The sequence below is a fragment of the Ixodes scapularis genome, unplaced genomic scaffold, assembly GCF_016920785.2.
Source record: "Ixodes scapularis isolate PalLabHiFi unplaced genomic scaffold, ASM1692078v2 PGA_scaffold6__148_contigs__length_123643588, whole genome shotgun sequence".
Classification (NCBI taxonomy): domain Eukaryota; kingdom Metazoa; phylum Arthropoda; class Arachnida; order Ixodida; family Ixodidae; genus Ixodes; species Ixodes scapularis.
This window is the reverse complement of record NW_024609881.1, coordinates 26,812,757-26,835,761: the sequence shown is the minus strand read 5'-3', so window position 1 is coordinate 26,835,761 and position 23,005 is coordinate 26,812,757. Positions and strand designations below refer to the sequence as shown.

Below are 23,005 nucleotides of genomic sequence, written 5' to 3'. Positions count from 1 at the left end.
TATCGAGATTCGAAGGGAACGCATGCTCCAAAGACACACGTTACCTGCTATTTACACTAAGCGTGTTGTTTTCCCAACGCAGTAGTCGCCTTCCAATGTTTCGAGTCTTTTCCCTGCTCTCGCACGTATTCATGGGCATACTGAATGGTGACACCAGCAATGTGTGGGATGAAAGAATCACCTGTGCATAATTGGGGTTGGTGTGGTTCTAAGCATCGTTCGTGCATGTGCGAAGAAATAAAAACGCGAAACAAAAAACGTGGGTATTCACTTCGATGTACTACCTCATTGCTGAGGCAATATTATCTTTTTCTGCTCCAGCACAGCACGATCCTTCGATCGAACGTTATTCCTTTGAGCCAAAATTAGTTGGTACAGCTGAGGCGACGGAGCCGTCAAGGCGGGTCTCATTGGTGCCCAAAAGCGATGTCAACCGTGCCCTCTATGTTTCTGGTTTTCTTAAGCAGTAGCAGACCAAAAAGCTGTTTACAAACACGCTCGCGTTTGCCCACACTAAGTGCGGGCACTGCGCGTGCGCGGAAACCGAATTTCCCGTCTGCTCATGCACAGTGCCGACTGCAGCGCCACCACAGCGGCGTGAATTTAGAGAGTTGAGTTCACTGATATCTATGTCTATTTGCTGGATCGCGTTTGACCAGCTCCTCCTATGGACCGGAATGCGGTCACTGGCGGCCATCTTTAGGTAGAGTTATATCATCTCTAGCCATCATAGTAATATGGCGGACAGCGCAATGGCGGCAGGCTGCCATAAAAATAGCCGTAGATCTAGTACACTGTACCGTGGGTGAAATTTCGTGCTTGATTGAAGTTGTTCGACGAAGCAGATTCTTGAAACCCGGCGTGAACGGTAGCCTCATCTTTGAGGACCCGGCAAAAGTTCTACGAAAGCGCAGCACCGGGGGAAAGCAGCGCAGCTCGCATCAAAAGCAGACTCCGTACCGTCGTCTGCTTTCGATGCTTCTTTCGATGCGAGTTTCGATACGTGCTGTGCTGCTTTTCTCCCGGTGCTGCAATTTCGTGAAACTTTTACCAGGTCCTCAAAAACCGGACTATTGTTCACGCCAGGTTTCAAAAACATGTTTCGTCAAATAATTTTAATCAAGCACGCAATATCACCCACGCTATTTTGACCGCAGCCTGCCAACCCACCTGCCAAAACGCTATCTGCCATGGATGGATGATAGCGGCTGCAGCAGCTTACAGTGGCTAGAGGTGATATAACTCTACCTAAAGATGGCCGCCAGTGACCGCATTCGCGGAGCGGGCAAACGCGATCCAGCAATTGTCATAGAGATCAATGGTTGAGTTAGCCTTCAGGGTCAAAAAAACCTCTGAAGGCGGGTAAGCAGGAAATGTGTAGGTCGGTCACTTCGTAACCGCTATACGATCTTGAAAAGCGAGCGGCAACCGGTATCAGGGACCGAACCCTGCTCACGAGCGTGGATGCCGAGTACACTACTGACAGAAGTACGCACCCAGCACGAAGGAACGGAAGGAACAGTAACAGACGGTGTGAGAAAGCGCGAAGTGAAGAGGGTTGGAAAGGGCAAGAAAGAGAGGAACAAAAAGAGGTGGTGCAGAAAGAGCGTGCGGAACGAGGACCAGTGGAAAGGGCAGGAAAGCGAGCTTCGCCGCTTTTGGTGATCCGGAAAATTCAGCGCAAAAGCTTTGTATCCGGGTGGTGCTGAAGGAAAGGGCGCATAGCATCACAAAGAGACAGTGGTGCGACGTAATCTGTTGCCATACAAAGCTCTGCTAGGCGCAACCTCAACTAAGAGCACCACCCACCCGGGGCACTGAAAGACTAAGGGTCGTCCTGCCCTAGGCAGGATGACCCTTAGTGCACCACCCACCCAAAAAAGGTCCCTAATTTAACTGCAGTAAACTTGACAATCGGGCTAGTTGGTAGTCTAACATATTGAAGTATTTAGTGCACAAAGTAAAGAGAAGAATTACTTTGTGCGCAAAATACTTCAGTATCTCGAATTTAAACGCTTTTGAAAAAATGGCCAAACATGCAGCCAATTTTGGTGTGTGTGTGTGTGTGTGTGTGTGTGTGTGTGTGTGTGTGCGCGCGCGCCTGTGCGCGTGTGTGTCTTGTAATGAAGTTGAAAGAGTCCTTTTTTGGTAAGATCTCGTTCAACCCCAATACCGCCATCTTCATTTGGAGTGCAGTTTGAAAAGGCATTTCACTGCGGTTGTTGAGTTCTGTTTTCTTGTACGCGCCGTACCAGAGTGCAGTGATAAAGTTTTTCAGTGCCTTCCGCAGAGTACAGTATTACTTGGAAACGGCCTAGCTCAAGATAAGAATTAGAGCCAACTGGAGCGTGGGTAAAGAAGTGATAATTACAAGCAGGAAGGTTTGTGTTTCTGATAATCCCTTCTGTACCCTAATTACTAGATTAAACTGCAGAGAAAAGTACGCGAAGTCAAAGCACGATGGAAGGCGTGGCGCGCTCTGTCGTTCTCACTCTCTCTGTCACTATGGCTGAAGACGTGTCTTGCGTGCAGCCCGGATGCACCAGCTGCCTTGAGAAGAGCCCCGTGCCCAACAAGCGGGGACCGCCTAGGAAAAAGACGAAGGACGACCTCAAACGGGAGGTACGAGAACTTCCGACGTGTCTCTTTCTCTCCGTTCGTAAGCTCACGCTCAAATGCTGTCCTCTCGTTCTCTCTTCCAGATCGAGATACTAAAGAGGAACCTAGGGCGTTCGCGGACAAAGGTGTCCCAGATTCTACCGAGGTACGCAGTTGTCCTTAGATTACTTGAGGCTGCTGTTCTAAAAGTGCTAGCACTCCTGTCATTCTTCAGTAAGTACTACTATAGTGCGCAAGATTGGCAGTCTGAAAGAACCCGGGCAACAAGTACTTGAACGCATTTTCGATGACTTTCTGCAGTGTCGCTGGTTGTACTTACCACAAAGGCTGCAATAAGCCGCAAATACACAAAATTTTCCAAAACTCAAGTCACACTGCTTATACATCATACAAAAGACAGGGTTGAAGGTGAACATTCGAGAAAAGTCTCTCTGGCTGGGGAGCAACCAACGGCCATAGCCGCAGTCAATCCCTGAAGAAGAGACCGACCAGGTCTCGAAACGTAGGGTTCCCCCTTTAAACAAGGATTTGGTTGGTGTATATCTTTATTTATTGTTAAAAGACAGGGTGTCCGCTGTAGAAATGATGACAGAATTATCTGCGGACGCACCTGAAGCATCTTAGAAGCATGTTGGCTTCGAACATGCTTGAACATGTCTGCAGGCAGTTTTTGTATGACCAGTGTGAGGACCGTCGCATACGACCATGGACACCGATCCGCCCCACGTTCCATGACAAACGCAATGTGTATCAGACATCTTGAAGCTCCAGACTTGTAATAGTGGACAACAGATATGGCAGTTGGTGGGGCGGAATCACGACGACCTGGACAAAGCCAACAAGGCCTATGGGCTACGTCCATGTCGATGCGTTTTATCGCCTTGTCCGTTCTTGCCTAGATCTCGGATTTAGCCTGTCTATGTTTTATCTTTCGTGAAAGCGTACATTCATATTATCGTGTTTTTTTTTTACATCTTATCGAGTGGCTTTTTCTAGTTTATAGCTGAGAATTGAGCTGAAGAATGATTTCTAAAATTGTGGTGTCTCTTTTTAGCGTAGCAAAACGCTAACGGACTGAAATTAATTTAATGTTTCCTGATGGGATGACCGATCACTGCAGGTGCGAAGACTACCGGGAATTCGACAGCTTCCTGAGCAACCTCCCTCCCGGCAACCCGTGGATAACGGACGACCCGACGCTTTGGACGGTGGAAAGCACCATGTACGTTTCTTGGACCAACCAACTCGCACCTTGACCTCGTTAGCTGGCCTCCGGCACTTCTTAAGGGGGCCCTAAAGTTGTTTTGTTTTTAATACTTTATTCATGGTAATAACACAATCTACGAACTCTAAGCCTTCCAAGAACAAAACAAACAATCAGGATTAGATTGATACGCTTCTCATTTCCGTACTAACCATGTATCAAAGACCACGACAGTCCCATTTTTCTGCTGTTCGGCTCAGAAACCAGAGGCCACCGTCGGACGTGTGACAGCCATTCGCGAGCGATCAGTCTGTTGAAATATTTGATCCCGTCTTCAATAAGGAATTCGGACGCATATCAATCAAGTCTTTGTTGTTGTTGTTGTTTTTTCTTGTTTTTTTTAGAATGCTTACAGCCTGTATGCTGAGTTATGATTATTGCTGCCATGGCTTATGACCTTGGCTTAATACTTGATCTCGTGTTTTTAAATGATAAGCTGAGTCCATCTTCCTTATACATATACAAATGAGGAGGATAATTCTGACCACAAACTGGTAGAGGTGACCATACCGGCTAGAAATAACAATATTTCTTAAACGAAACTTGTTAGAGTACCGGATCACAAAATGGCTGATGATGTTACCGTACAGGACCATCTGGAATAGTCATTTGAGAGATTTTCTAGCTATGCCGATACTTGTGGTGAGGATGTAGATCAACTGTTGTTGTACTTGTGAACATTTTTGAACACCTGTGTCCAGCGACATGTGGCTTTTTGAGAAATAAGAAAAGCAATGTGACAAATCCATGGATTATTTTAGATATTCTTTGTCTGAACCGTAAGATTGCTCCAGGAGAAAAAATAAGCTAGATAGTGCTGTTTATGCTCCTGATGGAACAACCTTCAGCTTAAAGGGGCCCTCCGGAGCTTTCTGCGATCGACTGTTTATGTTGTTATATTGCGTAGTAGATGCATGTTAATATGTATACAAAGATTTAGATTACAAAACCGTTTATTAAGCGGATGGCAGTAGAAATATATCGGCACTATTTTCTCTTGGAAGACAATCCCCCATTCCCTGCCCATCGCTAAAACTGGACCAATGGAAATGCTGCATCTCGCAGTGAATGCGAACGTGATTATTGCAACACTTTTTAAGCTTGTTGTAAATTAGAGTTTGAGAAAAACGTAAACTGATTGCGGTGCGGGAAACAGAGTCCGTAATTATCGCTCCAAAACCAGCGAACTATGTTTTCTCCCCGCAAGCTTGCTGCTAGGGGTTGATGCGTCGGCGCGTCGGCTCGTCTGCTTCCCGGGACGTCTGCAGGCGTGCGTTTGCGGGACACGTGTTCCTTCTTCCCGTGGATCTCGACTCCGAAGCCAGCTTTGCGATCCTTCCACGTCAACGAGTCAAGCTTTTCCTTGTCATCTGTGGAATGCGACTGCGTATTGCAGTGGCAGCGCGACGGTGCGGTGCGACGAACGACGACTGCCGAGCACGAAGTCCGGGCTCCTTGACGACGGTCCGCGCGTGTTCGAGAGATTCCTCCGCGGGTCGGCGGTCGGCCGCGTTGGTGACGCGCAGAGACGCCGGAATCCTTCGCTTGCTATTGGCTGACGCGTAAAGAGAAGCCCCTCCCGTTTTCCGGGGTCATCTCAGAAAAGGGGGCGTGCCGGGTACTTTGATAGCAATTTTAATAGGGAAATTCGCCGCGCATGACGGTAATTTTATGATTTTTAGGATCCTTGGGGCCTGTAGATTGAGCTACCGTCATAAATAGACCATCGCATAACGCTCCGGAGGACCCCTTTAAGTGCCGAACTAAAACAAATGACAGCCGAGTCAAAACAATTTTCTTTAGCATGACGTTGAGATCGTTCTTATTACAAGCACTACAGAACTTTTGTCAGTATGCCTCAACTTCAAAGCGGGAATTGTTGACAACAACTATAACTCCAAATCAATTTAGCACAGTGTTCGTATCTATATTTACCATGGATGACGGATGTCTCTTAGGGATAGCCCCTGACATGCCTCCCGGCATTGAGGACGTACTGCTCTTGGAGGAGGGAATTTTTTCATTTATTAAATAACGTTGATCCATAGAAATGTCCTGGTGCTGATTTCATTCATGATGAGTTTTTGAAACCTTACGCAGAGTGAATTTCAAAATAACTATTCATAATGATTAAGGCGTTTTTGCGTTGGGGGAGGGGGTACTACCAAAATAATAGAAAATTGAAAAAATTAATCCTATTAACAAATTCAGGAGATAGAAACAGCCTATCGAACTATAGGCCTGTCTTTAACTAGTACCTGATGCAAGCTTCTTGAACGCGTAATGCTTTCACATATGATTCATTATCTTGATGATCATAATGTTCTTACTCCAAGCACGTGGTCTTAGAAGATCATTACCAACGAGTACTCAGTTGATGGAACTAGTTCATGAGCTTTCAAATTCAATAAATGTTAGGAGTCAGACAAACCTAATTTTTCTTGACCTTTCAAACGCGTTCAATCGCTTATCGCATCCTGAACTTCTCCTGAAGCTTAATTTATGCTATTTTTAGAAATGATAAATTAGTTACGTGGGTGGCCTTTTATTTGTGTAATAGAACGCAACATGTAAATCTTGTTGACAAGGCTTACTACTTCCAGTAACATTGGAGGTACCACAGGATTCAGTGCGAGGGCCTTTTTTCTTGATTTATATCAATGATATTGTTACGGAAATTCATGTTCCGGGTTAAATTATTTGCTGATGACTGTGTTATTTACCCTCAAATAAAATCAACCCAAGATCAAGTTATACTTATTGAGGTATCAACGAAAAATAAGAAATGGTTAGACAAATGGCAAATGAAAATAAACTACGATAAAACCATTGCAATGTCAATAACCTGGGAAAAGAATCCTTTGAAATATAGTGATTCAATGAATGCAAACCCCATCAAATTTGTTGACCACTACAAGTACCTTGGAGTGGCAATAACTAGTAAACTACTTTGGAACCAGCATATAGATGACATAGATAATAAGGCCAAGGAAAATTTGTATGCACTTAGACGCACCTTAAAATTCCCGGATAGCGAAACAAAAAAGACTGCTTATGAGTCACTCGTACGACCTGTACTAGAATACGCTCACACAGTTTGGTACCCGCACAGAGCAGATGGGATTCCTAAACTTGAAAGCGTGCAAAACTTATATCTAATAACTTCAGATATAGTATGTCTCAGTCACGTTAACTGGAATAAGCCAACATCCAGCCATTGGAGGTTAGAGCTAAAACAAACAGGTTGAGAAATCTATATTCTTTTATCAATGGAATCTTTAATGTCAATAGTGATAGATACATCGAATTTTCAACAAGAAGTTCGGCTAGAATATGTCATACTAGGACTATTAAACGGTATAAAATTAAGTACGATGTCTCCAGATATTCTTTTGTTTCCCTCGGGCATTTAAGGAATGGAATTCTTTGTCTAACAAAATGGTAGCCCTTCCGTCACTTGATATTTTTTGCTGAGGCAGCCGCCTCTGCCATGAGAACGTGCTCGTAAGCACTTCACGCCAAGTCAGAATGTAACCAGTCCTGCCATCGCTCGCAGATGTGAGCCGCAGTATATTTAAATAAACAAATAAATAAAATAAAGAAACAGCCTTAGATGTTAGTGTCCTTTTATTTTTATTTTTTTCTGAAGAATCATAATTTGTGGTGTGCACGCGCCTCTTTCTTTCCAAAGATATCAAAATGGCGATTTTTTTTAACAGCTGGATTGTCCTCGCTAGTGAATCTCAATTTAATAAACTATTTTTTTCTATTTTGTTGGTTTGTTCTATCGTGTTTTTTTTTTTTTTTAACTACAAAAAGAGGCAATCGGCCAAGAATCTCACTGGTTGGACGATGCTCTATTTTTGTTAATTCTAAATATCCAAGTCAAGGAGATTAGAACACTTGGAGAGGGCATGACGTTATTTGTTTGAAGCCTATACTCCGTATCACCCTATAGGAGCCATAGCGAGTTTGAGTGTACATTCGTATTTTATATGGAACTTTATTGCGAAAACAACCGAAAGAAACTTGTCAAGCTCAACGACTCGAAATGTGAACGAGATTTCGGAGAGCCTTCGTTCACACTGGGTCACGTGATGGCCGAAGTCTCGTAACTCATTCCGAATATGTTTCGGAACCGTTCCTGACTTAAAATTATTCTCGCGACATAATATTGCGCTAACACTTTTCATTTCCGGAGAACGCCCAGTTTGTGACACACGAATCCAATCTAGGTACTTCAAAAGGTTTTTGGGGGAGAGTTGTGCTATGGTGCCTGGAGCGCGTCTTCGACTTATGCGTTTAGCGTCTTATGCTGCCCATACATAAAAATTGGTCCCGAAGTTCCAACGAATGACGTCGCAGAAGCCGGAGTGTCATGCTGTTGCATGTCGCGATCCTGGCGGTCGGTCGCAGAAATGCTAACGAGAAGCTGCGAGTACCACTACCGAACGCGAGTGTCGCTGTCGTCGCGGTGTCCTAACTTCCGGCTGCTCTAGCTTCCGTGGACTGCCACACTGGAGAGCGACCTGCAGCGGAACAGGCGTCTGCCACATGCACCACAGCTGTCGGGGCGCTACCAGGAACGCGACCGGCGACAGCATGACACTTCTATGTCGTCATCAAGCGGAAGTCGAGGGGCAATTTTTCTGGACGCGGTAAACACACCGGTTGCAGACACCTTCCAGTCACCATAGTTCTCTGTATTCTTAAAGACGAGCTCCGGCGATTTTTCGCGCTACCCAAACTACGCGCATTTTCGGGACACGCAGGCTTTACTCTTTTCAGCGTGCTATTCATCATCTCTAAATTTAAAATTGCTTTCAAGAAAATGGCAAATGGGGGTGATACCAAAAGCAATTTTTAAATATTTCTCTCTCTCTCTCTCTCTCTCTCACTCTCTCTCTCTCCGTCGGGGTTGACGTCACATATTGTCTAACAATTGCGAACCGAACAGGCAGTCTAAAAGACTTCGTATGTTGCCCACGTTTCTTTTTAGTTTTCGGTTCGCTGGCTTCAGCTTAACCAGCACTCGTTTCACACCCTCAAACTTCTTATGACCTGCCGGGAACAAGCTGTACTACACCCATATTACATCTGACGTCGTGCTTTCAGTGTTGCCATCAGAGCCTCGCAGCCTCTCAGTCTGAATTTGAAAAATCAATAACTTAGCGAAAAAAAAAAGATTATTGTGGCGTGTCATGTAGCTTACTAGGTGAGATATGCCTATTAATGTGTCGAACCAATTTTGAGGGAAATCAGCGACTAAGATTCGCCGGAGGCGAAATTGTGCAGCACTGTTATCTTCCCGCACAGGGTGGATACGCCGAGCGAGAAGCGTCTCAAGCGGTGGGCATTGTCCCTGGAGGAACTTCTATCGGACCCGACGGGCGTGCACGAGTTCGAGATCTACCTGCGCAAGGAATACAGCCACGAGAACATGCTCTTCTGGAAGGCGGTCCAAGACCTGCGGCACGGCTCACATCAAGACATCGCCAGGAAAGTCACCGCCATCTATGAGTGAGTGTCCGCATGTTGACTCGGAAAAGCATTTTTTTTAAATATGAAACTCCATCGTAGAAGTTGGGGCTAGTTGGTATTTCATGATTAAAAATTAAAACAGCGCAAGGACACGGACAAGACAAGAAGGTAGACCTTCTTGTTCTTGTCCGTGTCCTTGCGCTGTTTTAATTTTTAATCATGAAACTCCATCATTCATTTTGTCTTGCTTATTTCTTGCACTGCTTATTACTTTCTTTCCATGATGTGTACAATCATTAAATTAATTTCAGATTAAAGAACCATTATCTGACTATAACTTAATGTCGCCGAGGTACCTCCACTACGTAATGTACTAATGCCACAAAATCAGAACGCAGAAGGAAGAAACGAGAACATAAAATGGCACAAAAAGAGGAGCACAAGCATAAATTACCTTTCGCATTTGCCACGAACTGCACCCTCTCCACGTAACACCGTTCGGGAATAAATGTATTTCTATGAGTATCTGTATCTGTAATCTGGAATACTCTTTCGCCGTTATTGCGGAAGTGTCTGAGGGATATCCCGTTGCGCAAAAGACAAATGTATCTCAGTATCGGTATTTTGGTATTAAAACATATGTATCTCAGTATTTGTATTTCCGAATACTTCTTGGAGGATCTCTGCCCAGCCCTGGTCCTAAGTAAACGAGAGTTTATTTAGATCAAGTAACGTAGTAAATACACCGGACGCAATGTTTTTGAAGTAAAGTACTATTACTACAATGTACTATCAAAGTAAAGTATTAGAAGTACTTTCATTCGCCTATACAGTGTTATTTAACTGATATAGTTAAATACCCACGATTACCCCCAGGGTAATCGTGGGTGCATCAGTTACTTTCACAAATGTAGGCGAATATCGGATAAGCTCAAGTGGCCACAGAGTACTGATTTTCGGAAATGGTACCAAATTCAGAAGTACCTCCGACTTCTGAATTTGGTGCCGCTTGCATGGCTAGCACCCAAGGGGGTTAAGGGGTGATGTGGGGCTTAAGAGTAATTTTTTTATTTATAAAGGAATACTTATCATATTATACACTGGTATAACACATCTCACACCTATTCCAAATATGCAATCAGATATTGAATATCTTTACTAGAACCTGAGTTATGGGAGATTGGCCTAATTTGATTAGGTCATTTGTTACGGGTCGTTAAAGAAAAAGTATTCGTAAGTTATCAAAATTTTTAATGCAACTGTATTCACAAAAGTGTAATTTGTGCGGTGATGCTATTTTAGATCTTAACTGAGAGGGTTATGTCACTAAAAAACTATTGCAATTATAGTGTAAAAGAGATGCTCTCTCATTATTTAAGAAAGTAATTAATTGGATAGAACTCTTAAGCTGGAAGACTATAAAAATAGCATCACCGCACAGCTCCTTTCTTCGCGATTAAAATGGCACCAAAAGTGTTAATATTGTCCAAGACAAACTTCAGAAAATGCCTGTAAGGCATCGGTACTTGTGAAAAAAGTGTGAAGAGAGAAAAAAGCCCTTGAAGTATGTGTATTCCTACTGAATGTTCATAGAAAATTAAGACTTTATATTTTTCTTTCATACTTAAAAATTAGATAGAGCAATAATATTTTGCACAGAGCTGGGTGGGTATGTCTAAATTCCAGAAAAGCCATTTTCTCAAAAGTGAATTTTCTCCAACTTTTTACCATTTAAAGACCAGCCTCCCCTATAAGAGAGCATGACGTCAGCCCCGTAGCTTCTACATGCGGTCCCTCGTAGAGGAATGTCCTTTCTTTCTTATATTTTTAATTACCTCGTTCGCGCTGGCCGAGAGAGAATTAAAGCGTGAGAGGCGCGTTGGTGGAGACTTAAAATAGACAGAAAGAATAAACACAAAGAGGACAAGAACACAGACGAGTACGTATCTTTCATGCGTATCATACGTATCTTTCATACGTACTCGTCTGTGTTCTTGTTCTCTTTGTGTTCATTATTTCGGTGTTGTTGTTTTCGAGCGAGAATTAATGAGATATCATAATGCTGCGGGGAAGCCGCCCTCAGTACAAAGGGAGCGATGAGTCGTCTGCTCGCGTTTCTTGTGAGAGTAGAACATCTTCCCATCGTTTCGTTAGAGTTGACAAGGCATCACTTTGCACTAAAAACATGAACAATACCAAATCTGGTGAATTAACTTCAAAGCAGGGATGGGCAAAATACATGCAAATATGTATCGAAATACAAATACAAAATACTTCTTCAAAAATGTATTTAATTACTAATCTAATTACATTTCCAAAAAAGCATTTAAATACAAGATACAAATACAACCAAATGTATTTGGTCTCCTCCAAATACTTTTCCAAATACATTCCTCAAAATTTGCGTCAGCGACTTCAGGGCACGTGCAACGGGTTTCTGGGTATCTCATTTTAATTTTGCATCGCACACTCGGGAGTTAGTGTGCGAGGCTCTAGTAACGTAATAGAAATATAATAAAAAAATGTAATCAACTTGGCCGTAGGCAAAAAAAGTACAAAGCTTCAAGCAGCTTTTTTTGTCGACTACATTTTGGTATAGACCAACAAAGAACCGAGACGACCGAGATGCGCAGCACTAGCTAGAGAATGTTTTATTGTTGCAGCTCGCACCAGTTACGAAAATTTGACGACCCGCGCATTTAGAATGTTCCAGGCAAAAATATGGATGGAAATCAGGCTGGAAAGCGCCACAAGTTGTCACAGGCACTTATTTAGGCAGTCTGCCTGTGAAGGTCGATTTCGTCACTATTCTTGCCCTGGACTACCACCGTAATCACAAAGTCACTAAACGCTCGTGCTTGATTGAGAGACACTGCATTTGGTGCAGAACGCAGTTTTCTTCCTGTTCTGGACAGTGTCTTTAAAATAAAGCCGGAGGAGAAAAAGAAAAAAAGACCCATGGCCGAATAAACAATGGAGACTATATCTTACAACCACATGCATAAAAACAAGAATCGTAACTTTTGCAATAACATTTATTTAGCATAATAGAGGCAAGTGTCGCGGGCGCCCGGCGTGCCCGGGCGCCCGCGGTGACCGAGACGCGAACTGCCGCAGGACTGGTGTATGAAGAGATGAAAAGTTTCTTGGTTTGTTGTTGCTGTTGGCGTTGAGATGAAGAAAGAGCAGCTTTGGACACGTCTTAGGATGAGCAAAATGAGTCGTGATAATAAATTTGGGGGATGTATTTTGGCTTACAAAATTGTATCTAATTACAATTGTAGGTGAAATACCCACGTTTTTGTATTTAAATGCACATGTCAAATACATTACCCAATTTGTAATTAAATACAAATGTAAAATACACAAAGTATTTGAAATACGTATTTCAAATGCTTGTATTTGAAATACTGTCCATCCCTGCTTCAAAGTATGGAGTTGTATTTTGCTTGGAAAAGTGCAAAATGAAAATACTTCAATTACCTATTCAGAAAATGTACTTCAAGTAGAGTACAAGTTTTAAACTACTGCTTTAAGCACAATGTTCTTAAAAAGACACTCACACACAAAACGAAATTCCAGGTAATTTATCATGGTGTCGGGACACTACCCAATAAATATCTTGGTGCAGATTCACGTATATTTCTTTTTAATATCGCAAGTAACCTCAACTGGTTTTCTAGACTAAGTGTTAAAAATACTGTATACGGAGTACGTAGCGCCGGGTCCCTGAGAGTACCTCGTCCTAGAACAAATGATGGGCTTCAAATGTTACAGCATACATTGCCAACATTACTGAACTTTTTAAGAGACCACCATGTCTGTCTTGATGCACTAAATAAGAAAACAATACGCACAATATTCACTTCTAACTTTAAACTTTTTTCTCCTGCATAGACCTGCGTGTTTTGTTTTTTTGCCTTTAAAATGTTTCTGTTAAAGTTTCCTGTCTGCCAATCTGCCGATAGGGGGCAGGGGCTTTGTCAAGCTGCACATTTTGCAGCTTTTTTCCCTGTCTCCGTCACCCATATGTACAATTGGGAGTAAATAAATTAATTGAATTGAACTGTTCCGAAACCGGAATGGGAACATGAGCACGGATATTCAGCCTATCCAGCCTAGATATCACCCCAGATCGCACTTGTCATTTTCACGTCGAGAAAACGCCAGATAGACCATAATATGGTGTGCACAGCGCACATCAAGATGGTGAATAAAAATCAATATATTTTAAATTGTGATTTAAATCTCTGCTATGATGATTTGGATTATAAATAAAAACATGTCCACAAAAATTAATTTACAAAATCTTTTTTTTTTTTTAAATGCCGTTCGAGTATGATATGTTGCTTTCTATGTGCACTTCTTTTAATAAAATCAAAGAATCATTAGGCATTTTAAATATATATATATATATATATATATATACATATATCAGCGGGACAAAAGCAAAAAAGTGGTGCTCTCCTGATCAGATCGGAGAGTTCGAGTTTCTAACTTTTCCGTTGTGTCTGCAGTTGTTTAATGGCCTCTAGCAAGCAAATCAGATCGCGCTAGAAACAAAAACAAAAAGCAAACTAAGCGTTTTTCACTAACTTAAAGCTGAAGCCGCTTTTGAGAATTCCAGGGTACGGCATCTGTAAGTAGGACATTTTGAGTAAGGCTTAAATTAGCCCGCTTGTTAATTAAATTGTTCGACTGACCGTAATTCCCGCTTCCGCGTTGTTTTCGGCGGTCGGGCGGTTTGATCAATCAATCTCTGATGTATAAAACTCATCTACTGATAGAAATTCACTATTTTCAAGCTGCAGTAATTTAAATCAAAATATACTGATTTAAATCAATCTGATTTACATGGTTTAAAAAAAATCATGTGTTTTTTTTTACCTTGGCCACAGTTATTCTTAAATGAACGCGCCAAAAAGAAGGAATACTTACTGACGACAAATATTCTAAGCGGCAACTCCTTCATAAAAACGATGATTTTCACAATAACGAGAAAATAACAAATTCTCTTAGGCTCACTTAACGTGTTCCTTTCGAATCCCGGTAACGAACAACATGCTTAGTTACTTTCTAAAGAAGTAACAAGTGGCGGCGTTTCGTTAATTTATTTCGGTCACGTGTATACATGTCTGGGTAAAGCAGTGTAATTCGGAGGAACAAAAAAGGGGAGCAAGGTCTGGGTGACGACTAAGGTTTTGTGTTTTCGGGATATTCCGATAAACCCCAGAAAGTAAACCCCCGAAGCGCCTTTCTTAAAGTCGGGGAAACCGATAAACACCGAACTGAAGCTGTCCTCGAACGAGAAGGATCCTAGATTCACAGAAGGAAATCCTTCACCTCTTTTGTGTTGGCCGGGAAGACAGCCCCTATTCAACTACCCGCGAGACTGCGTCCCTCTGTGAAAACCCTCGTAGCGACGCGTTTTTTTTTTTTTTTTTTTTCTCATGTATTTGAGTTACGCGAACGTTCTAGGCAAATCGAAGAATCCCACGGCCACATCCTGATTTCTTCAACTTGACCCCTCACAACTGACGAATTTCTTTTCCGACGCCGAGCTAGACACAAAATATGCCGAATTTGCAACGAAAAAAAAAAATAAACCCCGAGAGACTTTCCCCCTTTTCTTCCACTCTAAAAGAAAAACGAATCCCGAAAATACAAACCCTATCCCCAAGTTACAACACGTGTAAAAAAAAAAAAGAGTTGACGACGTTCCTACTTGGCAGCGAGTTCCTGTGCCGGGGCGCGCCGTGCGAGGTGAACCTGGACAGCGAGACGATGGAGCAGACGCAGGGGGCCCTGGAGAAGCCGAGTCGGTTCACCCTCGACTCGGCCCAGCAGCACGTCTTCACGCTCATGAAGAAGGACACCTACCCGCGCTTCGTCCGCTCCGACCACTACCGGCAGCTGCTGGTCAAGGCGTCCCTGCTCCAGCAGGCACAGGTACAGCGAAAGAGGTGAGTCCCCATCCGAGATCCCCACGCATTCCTACGTGAACTATAGCACATCCGCCCTACTGTAGCCCTAGCCCAGACATGTACGTAGCGAGTTACTAGTGACGAGTTACTTCTACCCAGTTCTTTTCTTTTGTAACGAGTTTTGTATTTAGTTACTTTTTGGTGCAATTATTTAGTCACTTTTTGGTGTTCTATTTAGTTACCTTTTGGAATAACGTGTACATGTCTGCTTTAGCGAGACATGCATTAAACAGAGATAGAATACACGTCTTCTATCTGAGCCAGAGATGCAATACGCGTCCTCTATCTTAGCCCGAGACACAATAAACGGAGATCCCAAAACCAACATATAAAAAGATTATGTTGACTAGATTTAAATTATATTTATTTTGCTTGATCACTGTAGCCGTAATATAGTGATTTTAATCGCTAGATGTATTTTAAACATAACAGATTTATTGATGAATCATTCTGATCACTAAAAATATTCGGGAAGGAAGAATGTCTGTAAATTTAATGTACAATTTAATTACCAAGTTTGATATTTTTAGGTTGGTGAAAGAGCTTTGTTTGCTTCTTCTTTTACATTTTGATCTTCTTGCAATAAGAGATTACTTTTCTAGAGTTGGTTTCTATATTCCACGTTATTATTCGCTTGCGATAAGACGTTACCTAACTGGCGAACGAAGTGATAAACATAAAGCTTACCATTCCGATTTGATCAGAAGACCCCCGCTTGTGCGCGTGTTCAATCTGATATAAATATTTTTGCTTGATCATTCCTTGATTTATATACAATATAAATGCACATACAAAGCGTAAACTTATATACAAACGATAAAATAATACATTTCGGGAATACTTTCGTAGACAAAGTTGACTTAAACTATCGAAGTAAAACCGGTTGAGGTAATTTAAGCCACATTGATTTTTATGCTCCACCCTGCTCATACGTGTGCGCTACCTTAATTGGAGAGGAAAGAAACAGAGATCCCATAAGCATGCCCTACCTTAGACGCAGATGCAATAAGCACTAATAACCTTCGCTTGAAATTACAGAGACGCGATAAAATGTGGTTCAATAAGCATGCTCCCCCCTTTTCCAGGAATGTAATAACCATCCCCTATCTTAGCCAGAGATGGAATAAGCATCCCCTATTTTAGCCGGAGGTGCAATGAGCAAAGATTCAATAATAATCTCTATCTCAGCCAGGGATGCAATAAATAAGGATGCCATAAGCATCCTCACCTTGCTAGAAATGCAATAAACAGATATGCAATAATATCATCCGCATCTATCAGAGATGCAATCAAAGGAGATTCAATAAGCACGTCCCACTTTAGCCAGGGATGCAATAAATAAAATTTAAAAAAAAATATTCCGTATATTGCCATAAATGCAATAAACAAATAAGCAATATTATCTTCTCTTTTGCCGGTGATACAATAAACAAAAATCCAATAAATATTTCCCACTTTAGCCAAGTATACTATAAATAAAAATGTAATCAGCATACCCACCAATGCCAGAGATGCAAGAAACCGAGATGCACTAATATCCTCTACCCTTTCCAGAGAGGATATAAACAGAGATAGAATAAGCACCTCCCAATTTAGCCAGAGATGCAATAAGCATCCCCACCATTGCCCTAAATTCAATTAACAGAGGCGCAATAAATCGTCTGCTTTTGCCAGAGATGCAATTAACAGATACTAAAAGTATCTCCAACTTTAGCCAGGATTACAATAAATAAACATGTAATAAGCATCCCCACTATTGCCAGAAATGCAACAGCGATGCAATATTATCCTCTGCTCTTACCAGAGATGCACTAAACAAACATACAATAAGCATCACCCGCTTTAGCCAGGGGTGCAATAAGCATCCCCACTATTGCCCTAAATTTAATTAACAGAGGTGCAATAAATCGTTTACTTTTGCCAGAGATGCAATTAACAGAGAAACTAAAAGCCTCTCGAACTTTAGCCAGGGATGGAATAAATAAACATGTAATAAGCACCCCCACTATTGCCAGAAATGCAACAGCGATGCAATAATATCTTCTATTCTTACGAGAGATGCAATAAACCAAAATACAATAAGCATCTCCCGCTTTAGCCAGGGATGCAATAAAGATACATTAAACGTCCCCACCATTGTAAAAATATGCTATAAACAGATATGCGATAAGCATCCGCTATTTTTGGCAGAGGTACACAAACAGAGATGCGTTGAGCATTTCTTATCTTAGCCAGAGATGAAATAAACATCCCCTACATTGGCCAGAAATGTAATGAACATTCTCCATTTTATTCAAAAATTATATAAATATAGGCGCAATAAGCACACCCTACAGTAGCCAGAGCGGAAATAAACACCCCTTACTTTAGGCAGAGATGCATTAAACAAAGATGCAATAAGCATTTCCAAACTTATCCATAGATGAAATAAACAGAGATGCGATAAGCACTGCCTACATTAATCATAGAGGCAATCAACATCCCCTACCTTTTCCAAAAATGCGTAAAAAAAGCATGCCATAAGCATCCCCTACCTTAGCTAGAGATGTATTAAACATCCCCCACCTTAGCCAGAGATCAATAAAAAGAGGCATGCAATAAGCATTGCCTACCTTTGCCAGAAATGAAATGAACAGATATGTAATCAGCACTCTCTACATTTGCCAGTAATGCGATAAGCATCCATACTTTAGCCAAAGATGCAACACACGTCCCCTACCTTTGCCAGAAATGCAACAGACAACTCTTCATGAATCAAAGCTTTTAAATCATTGGAAAACCACAGTACCGTAAAAGTACGCGATACTTTTTACTTCTAAAAAAACATAAAAGTAAACTTGGAGTATATTTTTAGTAGGGCTTCAATATCTTACGCATATCTTGTATACTTTTGGTGTGCTTAGTATTTTAGCAGCACGGTTAGAATGTCCAACATGATGGGAGACAGGTCCACCTTGGCGCTACATATCTTTCCACAATCGCATCAACTCAGAGATGTTTGTTAGTTATTACAAGTAATAAAATCACTTTTAATCGATGACTTTTCGGAGGTATTTTATAATGATTTTAATCCAACAGTTGACAGTACAAAAGGCCGGTTTACAAGCAGAAAAATCTTCCGTTTTAAAAATGTTAAGTAAAAAGAGAAGTAATGTTTTTTTTATCTTTCATCCCAACTAATCAAGCAATCGAATTGAATAATTTTAACCAAGACTAATTGAAATTGTAATCGATCACATTTTGAAGTGACGTGTAGCGTCAAAGACATAATGTACGTTAAAAACTGCATTCTAAATGAATAGTTACTCCGCAAAACATGTTTTATAACCACGTACACCTTTAAACAAATTGAGAGAATGGGTCTGCCAGCTTGACGATATCTTTTGTACGTGTCACTGTGCAGTATCTGTAGTCTGAACGGAGAGTTTTTAAGCAAATGAGCTGGGGATGGTTGAACATCTAGGCTAAAACCCTGACACTAAGCAGAATGAGGGGCGACACGACGCAGAAGTGCAAAACAGAAGTCATCAGCTTTTTAGCAGAGCGGACGCTGGTGAAGAGGGGAGAAGAAACTCGCCTCCCCTCCAGGGGTCGCTCCTCTAAAATCGAAAGAGTCAAAAGTCAAATTTGGAGGTTTTACGTGCCAAACCAACGACGGGCATCTGGCACGCCCCAGCGGAGGACTGAGGATTAATTTCGACCACCTGGGGATCTCTTGACGTGCAACCGAAAGCTCGGTTACACGGCGCCTTCTCCGCAATAAGCCTCCGTCAGATTGCGGGCACCAAATAGGAAGAGCGGATGACTTTCAGAGAGGAGCTTTTCCCGGCTTTTTAGCCTGCAACGAACTAAAGGGTTCTGTAAGGGAAGGACGTGTTTTGAAAAGGGACCCGTCGGGAGTCATATCCAGATGGGGAAATGTTGTTCTTGACGACTGGACTTCGTTGAGCTTCCAGTAAGAAAGAAGCTGAATGAGGTGAGAGATTTCTCATTGATAGCAGAATCGAATGCCTTCTATGTAAATAAAATAAACAGAAGAATTTACCGTCAGTATTCCAGTTTCGGAGGGCTCACTAGGACGGCGGATGGGGTATTCTTATCGCAGGTCTACCCACGCGCCTCGACCAATTCCTAGGATAAAAGTATTGGGTGTTGTTTTTTTTATGTGGTGACTATAGGCCACCAAATGAGCTGCGTTTAGGGAATCGCCACTTTGTTCCCGATATTGTTGTGGGCGCCGCCATCTTTGGTACTTGTGCAGAGCAGACGCATGCTGCCCGTCGTCGTTATTCAAAAGTGCGACTTCCTCAGCATTAGTTTTCGTGTTAGGAAGCTCATGCAATATAGCTTTGCTCTGTCGCAATTTGTTTCAACATTTCTGGAGTACGGAAAAGCGTTTCGTGTGATTTCAGATAAAGCTTCAGATAACTGGCAACCATGATATTAAGCCACAAGATGGGTAAGTGTCGTTACTCTGAAGCATAGCTAATTTAGTGGCACTAGTGGTGACTACGCGCGCTGAGGATGAGATACGAAACTGATTCGGTCAGCCCGCGCCAGGCGTGATTGCGATGACAATGTTGAAGGAGGATGAAAACGGTATTGATATCTGGTGTTAAGGTACATCTTCAGACCTGGCGATTAGTCTTAATGAACCTGGCGGGGTTATGCATAACGCTGTAACTCGAAAGCATCAGGCCGTCGTCACATTGCTAACATACTGTACAAAACACAGCCTGCAGACTGTTTGAGTCATGTCCGCAGACCATTCTCTCATTATGTCTGCAGAGAAACTCCGTGCCTTTTGTATTCTAAACGAGCAGAGTGACTTTTGCTTCATGTTTTTCACCGATCGCTCCTACGCATTTCGGCGGTCAAAGTGTACCCAAGTTCGCGAACCGTTTTCAAGGTGGCCGTGCCACATTTTGCGCACTTACTCTTAGTTCCTCAATTGTCCTTCGGATGACGCAGGTTCTTCCACTTCGGCTCGAGCACCAAGAAGAAGACGTCTGTGTGCGGGCCCCTGGCCGCCGGTCTTCCCGCGACGCTAGGCGGCACCAGTGGGGGTAGCATTACGGGCGTCGCCCCGTCTTCCCTGGGCGGTGCTGCCTCCTTGTCGTCGAGTGCCACGTCGTCGGGGACGTCGCCGGCGTCGCGGCCTCCAGGACGCCCTTTGTCCGGAAGCACGGTGGACCTGCGTAACTCGGTGGATCGCCGAGAACAGGGCGCGGGAGGAGGTGTCGGCGCTGGTGTGGGAAGTTTCTTCAGCGGTCGACACTCGCACTCGACGAGCGACCTGCACAAGTTGGACACTCCGGACTGCAGCAAGGGTCACTCCGCCAGGTGAAAAGGCCGCGGGGACACTGCCGGACACAGACGGACACATCCGGACACAAAGACAGCGCCCTGGTACGCTGGACCGACCGAGGCAAAGAGACAGGACAGGGACAGACAGACGGGACACGACGCGACCGGGTTTCGGGGGATTGCCTTTATGTTCGCATGCAGTTATAAAGAAAGAGTGTCAGTTGTACCCCCCTTACGGGTATTCATTCATTCATTTTTACTTGGATTTTCACCAGCAATACCGGGTAGGGAGGCGGGGGCAAAAAGCAATTCTGCCTGACGCCCCCCCCCCCCCCCCCCAATGTACAGTTCAGAGTTACACGCCGGGTACATTTGCCATGCTAAAAACAATACGCCAGCAACATGTTCCATGACTAAAACGCCGAGCAACATAAAGATAGCAATACAATTAAATTAAAATTGTGATAAAATTGGAAGCTGAGACAACAGTAACACTTATCGGCCCTCAGTTACTTCTAAAAAGTTATAGTTTAAAAAGTCACAGTTTAAACGGCATCCCGTTACACTAGCAAGGGGCGTAAGGGGCACTGCTTGGTACATGGTTGATACTCATACTTTTCACAAGAGTCACATGACAGCCATCGTAGAGATTGTTATCTAATGACTGTCTCCAGTCTGCCGCGCAATGACTCGCATGCCGCATCACAAATGTAATGCATTAAACTTCATTTCGTACTCCCAATTGTCAATTAGGGGTTTCACTTCCAGCAAAGTTGGAGCGAAATCCCCCGCTCGTTGCAACTTTTTTTATCTGTAATTATTTAAGGCGTAGCAAATAGTAAGCTCGCTTTCCGTTCTACGATTATTCAAATTTTCTTTGTCAACTTGATATAACGTTAAAAAAACCGCCCATAGCTGGAGGAGAATTTTTACTAAAATAGCTTGATATGGTGTATGTCTCTTGATCACTGCATGCAACAAGTAAACGTGTAATTCAATAGCTCCTATCTTACGCTAGCGAAGGTGGGCATCTCTCTGTACAACTCCAATGTAAAGTAGCCGGCTATGTATTATGCGCCAAGGCTAACCTCTCTGCAGTTCAGTCACAGTTTTTCTCTGTCGTGCAACGAACACCACACGATCCCGGACTGTTGGAGTGCCACGAACATTACGCCTACAAGGAGATGCTGAACGCAACCTTAGAGTCAAGTTGTACATAAAGTTTACATCGCCGATGTTTACTCATAGATTTTTTTATGTGAAATATCATCGGTGCGGTGTTTACACCCCAACAGGTGCTTCATACGGTGTATTGGCAGGCCAGCGATCTGTTTACTAGCTTTACTATGATTGTACACCAAAGGATACGATTCGTCAATTCCCATTTAATGCTAAACGATGATAGTAGCATACTGAACATTTTTCTCTGTGTTCATCCCTGGGTTCAAAGCGCAGACTGCAGGCTTCTAATAAATGTTTTGTGAGGCGGCTGCCTTAGTAAAAACGAAAATGCTTATCGATTCCAAGCTTATTTTCTTTAAGGTCAATTTGTAGTACAAACACACGCTTACGTTTATTTATAGTTTCTAACGATTAGTTTGGGGATTTTTTCGTGCACGCTCAGCTGGCCGCATGTAGCCATGTTAGGTAAGGCTGGAATCGTGAGCCCTTAGCTGTGTAAGCTGTTCGCACCACATGACGCTTGATCGACACCCTTTCAAGCTACAAGACATTACCTCGCGCCCTCAGCCTTCGCAGTTCTCCGCGCTAAGGTAGAATAGAACGTAGTTGTCTCTACTTAGTTGCTTTGGTCGACCTTCCACGATTGGAAAAGGGATCACTGTAATGTCTTCGGTAGGCTTTATGCTGTATTTGACTTTCATCGACAAAGATAAAAGCAATGTCTTGACGCCAACCTTGCGCGCGTAACTGTTGTAATGCCCCCGTTGGCGCCAAAAGGAATCGACCATGGTGAGGCCCTTAAAGAAAATTAGTCATGCGATTACTACAAGCACGATTACTTTAGCTCGCGCCGTGCCCTTTGCCCATATCATCCATTGAACGTGTTGTTTGACACTGATGACAAGACACTAAAAGCACAATCTTGAGGCAAGTCACACTTATGGCGTCACGAGTGGAAGCATGAGAGTGTGCCACCAAAAGGTCTCACCGCTGTACACGTTCTACTCTTGGGGGGCCACTACCTGTGACGGTGATGCCGAAGTTACGGGTGCCCGTACGTTCGCGAAGCTTAAGTGTCAATCAAACCTATGCAAGCGGACTCCTCGCTCTGAAAATACTAGAAAGATGTCCCCATGAAGAATCCATTCTAATAATAGTTTTTTGCGCC

General features: G+C 42.9%; 1 protein-coding gene across 1 annotated transcript in view; it reads left to right on the top strand.

The window, feature by feature from the left end:
• The window catches only part of LOC8040745 (regulator of G-protein signaling 7), a 47,582-nt gene that overhangs the window by 20,902 nt on the left and 3,675 nt on the right, over positions 1-23,005 (top strand). The window contains exons 8-13 of the mRNA XM_029990098.3: positions 2,533-2,622; positions 2,703-2,764; positions 3,740-3,841; positions 9,200-9,403; positions 15,097-15,327; positions 20,320-20,691. Of these exons, the coding sequence (XP_029845958.2) occupies positions 2,533-2,622; positions 2,703-2,764; positions 3,740-3,841; positions 9,200-9,403; positions 15,097-15,327; positions 20,320-20,691 (1,061 nt within the window). The remainder of the gene's footprint in view (positions 1-2,532; positions 2,623-2,702; positions 2,765-3,739; positions 3,842-9,199; positions 9,404-15,096; positions 15,328-20,319; positions 20,692-23,005) is intronic.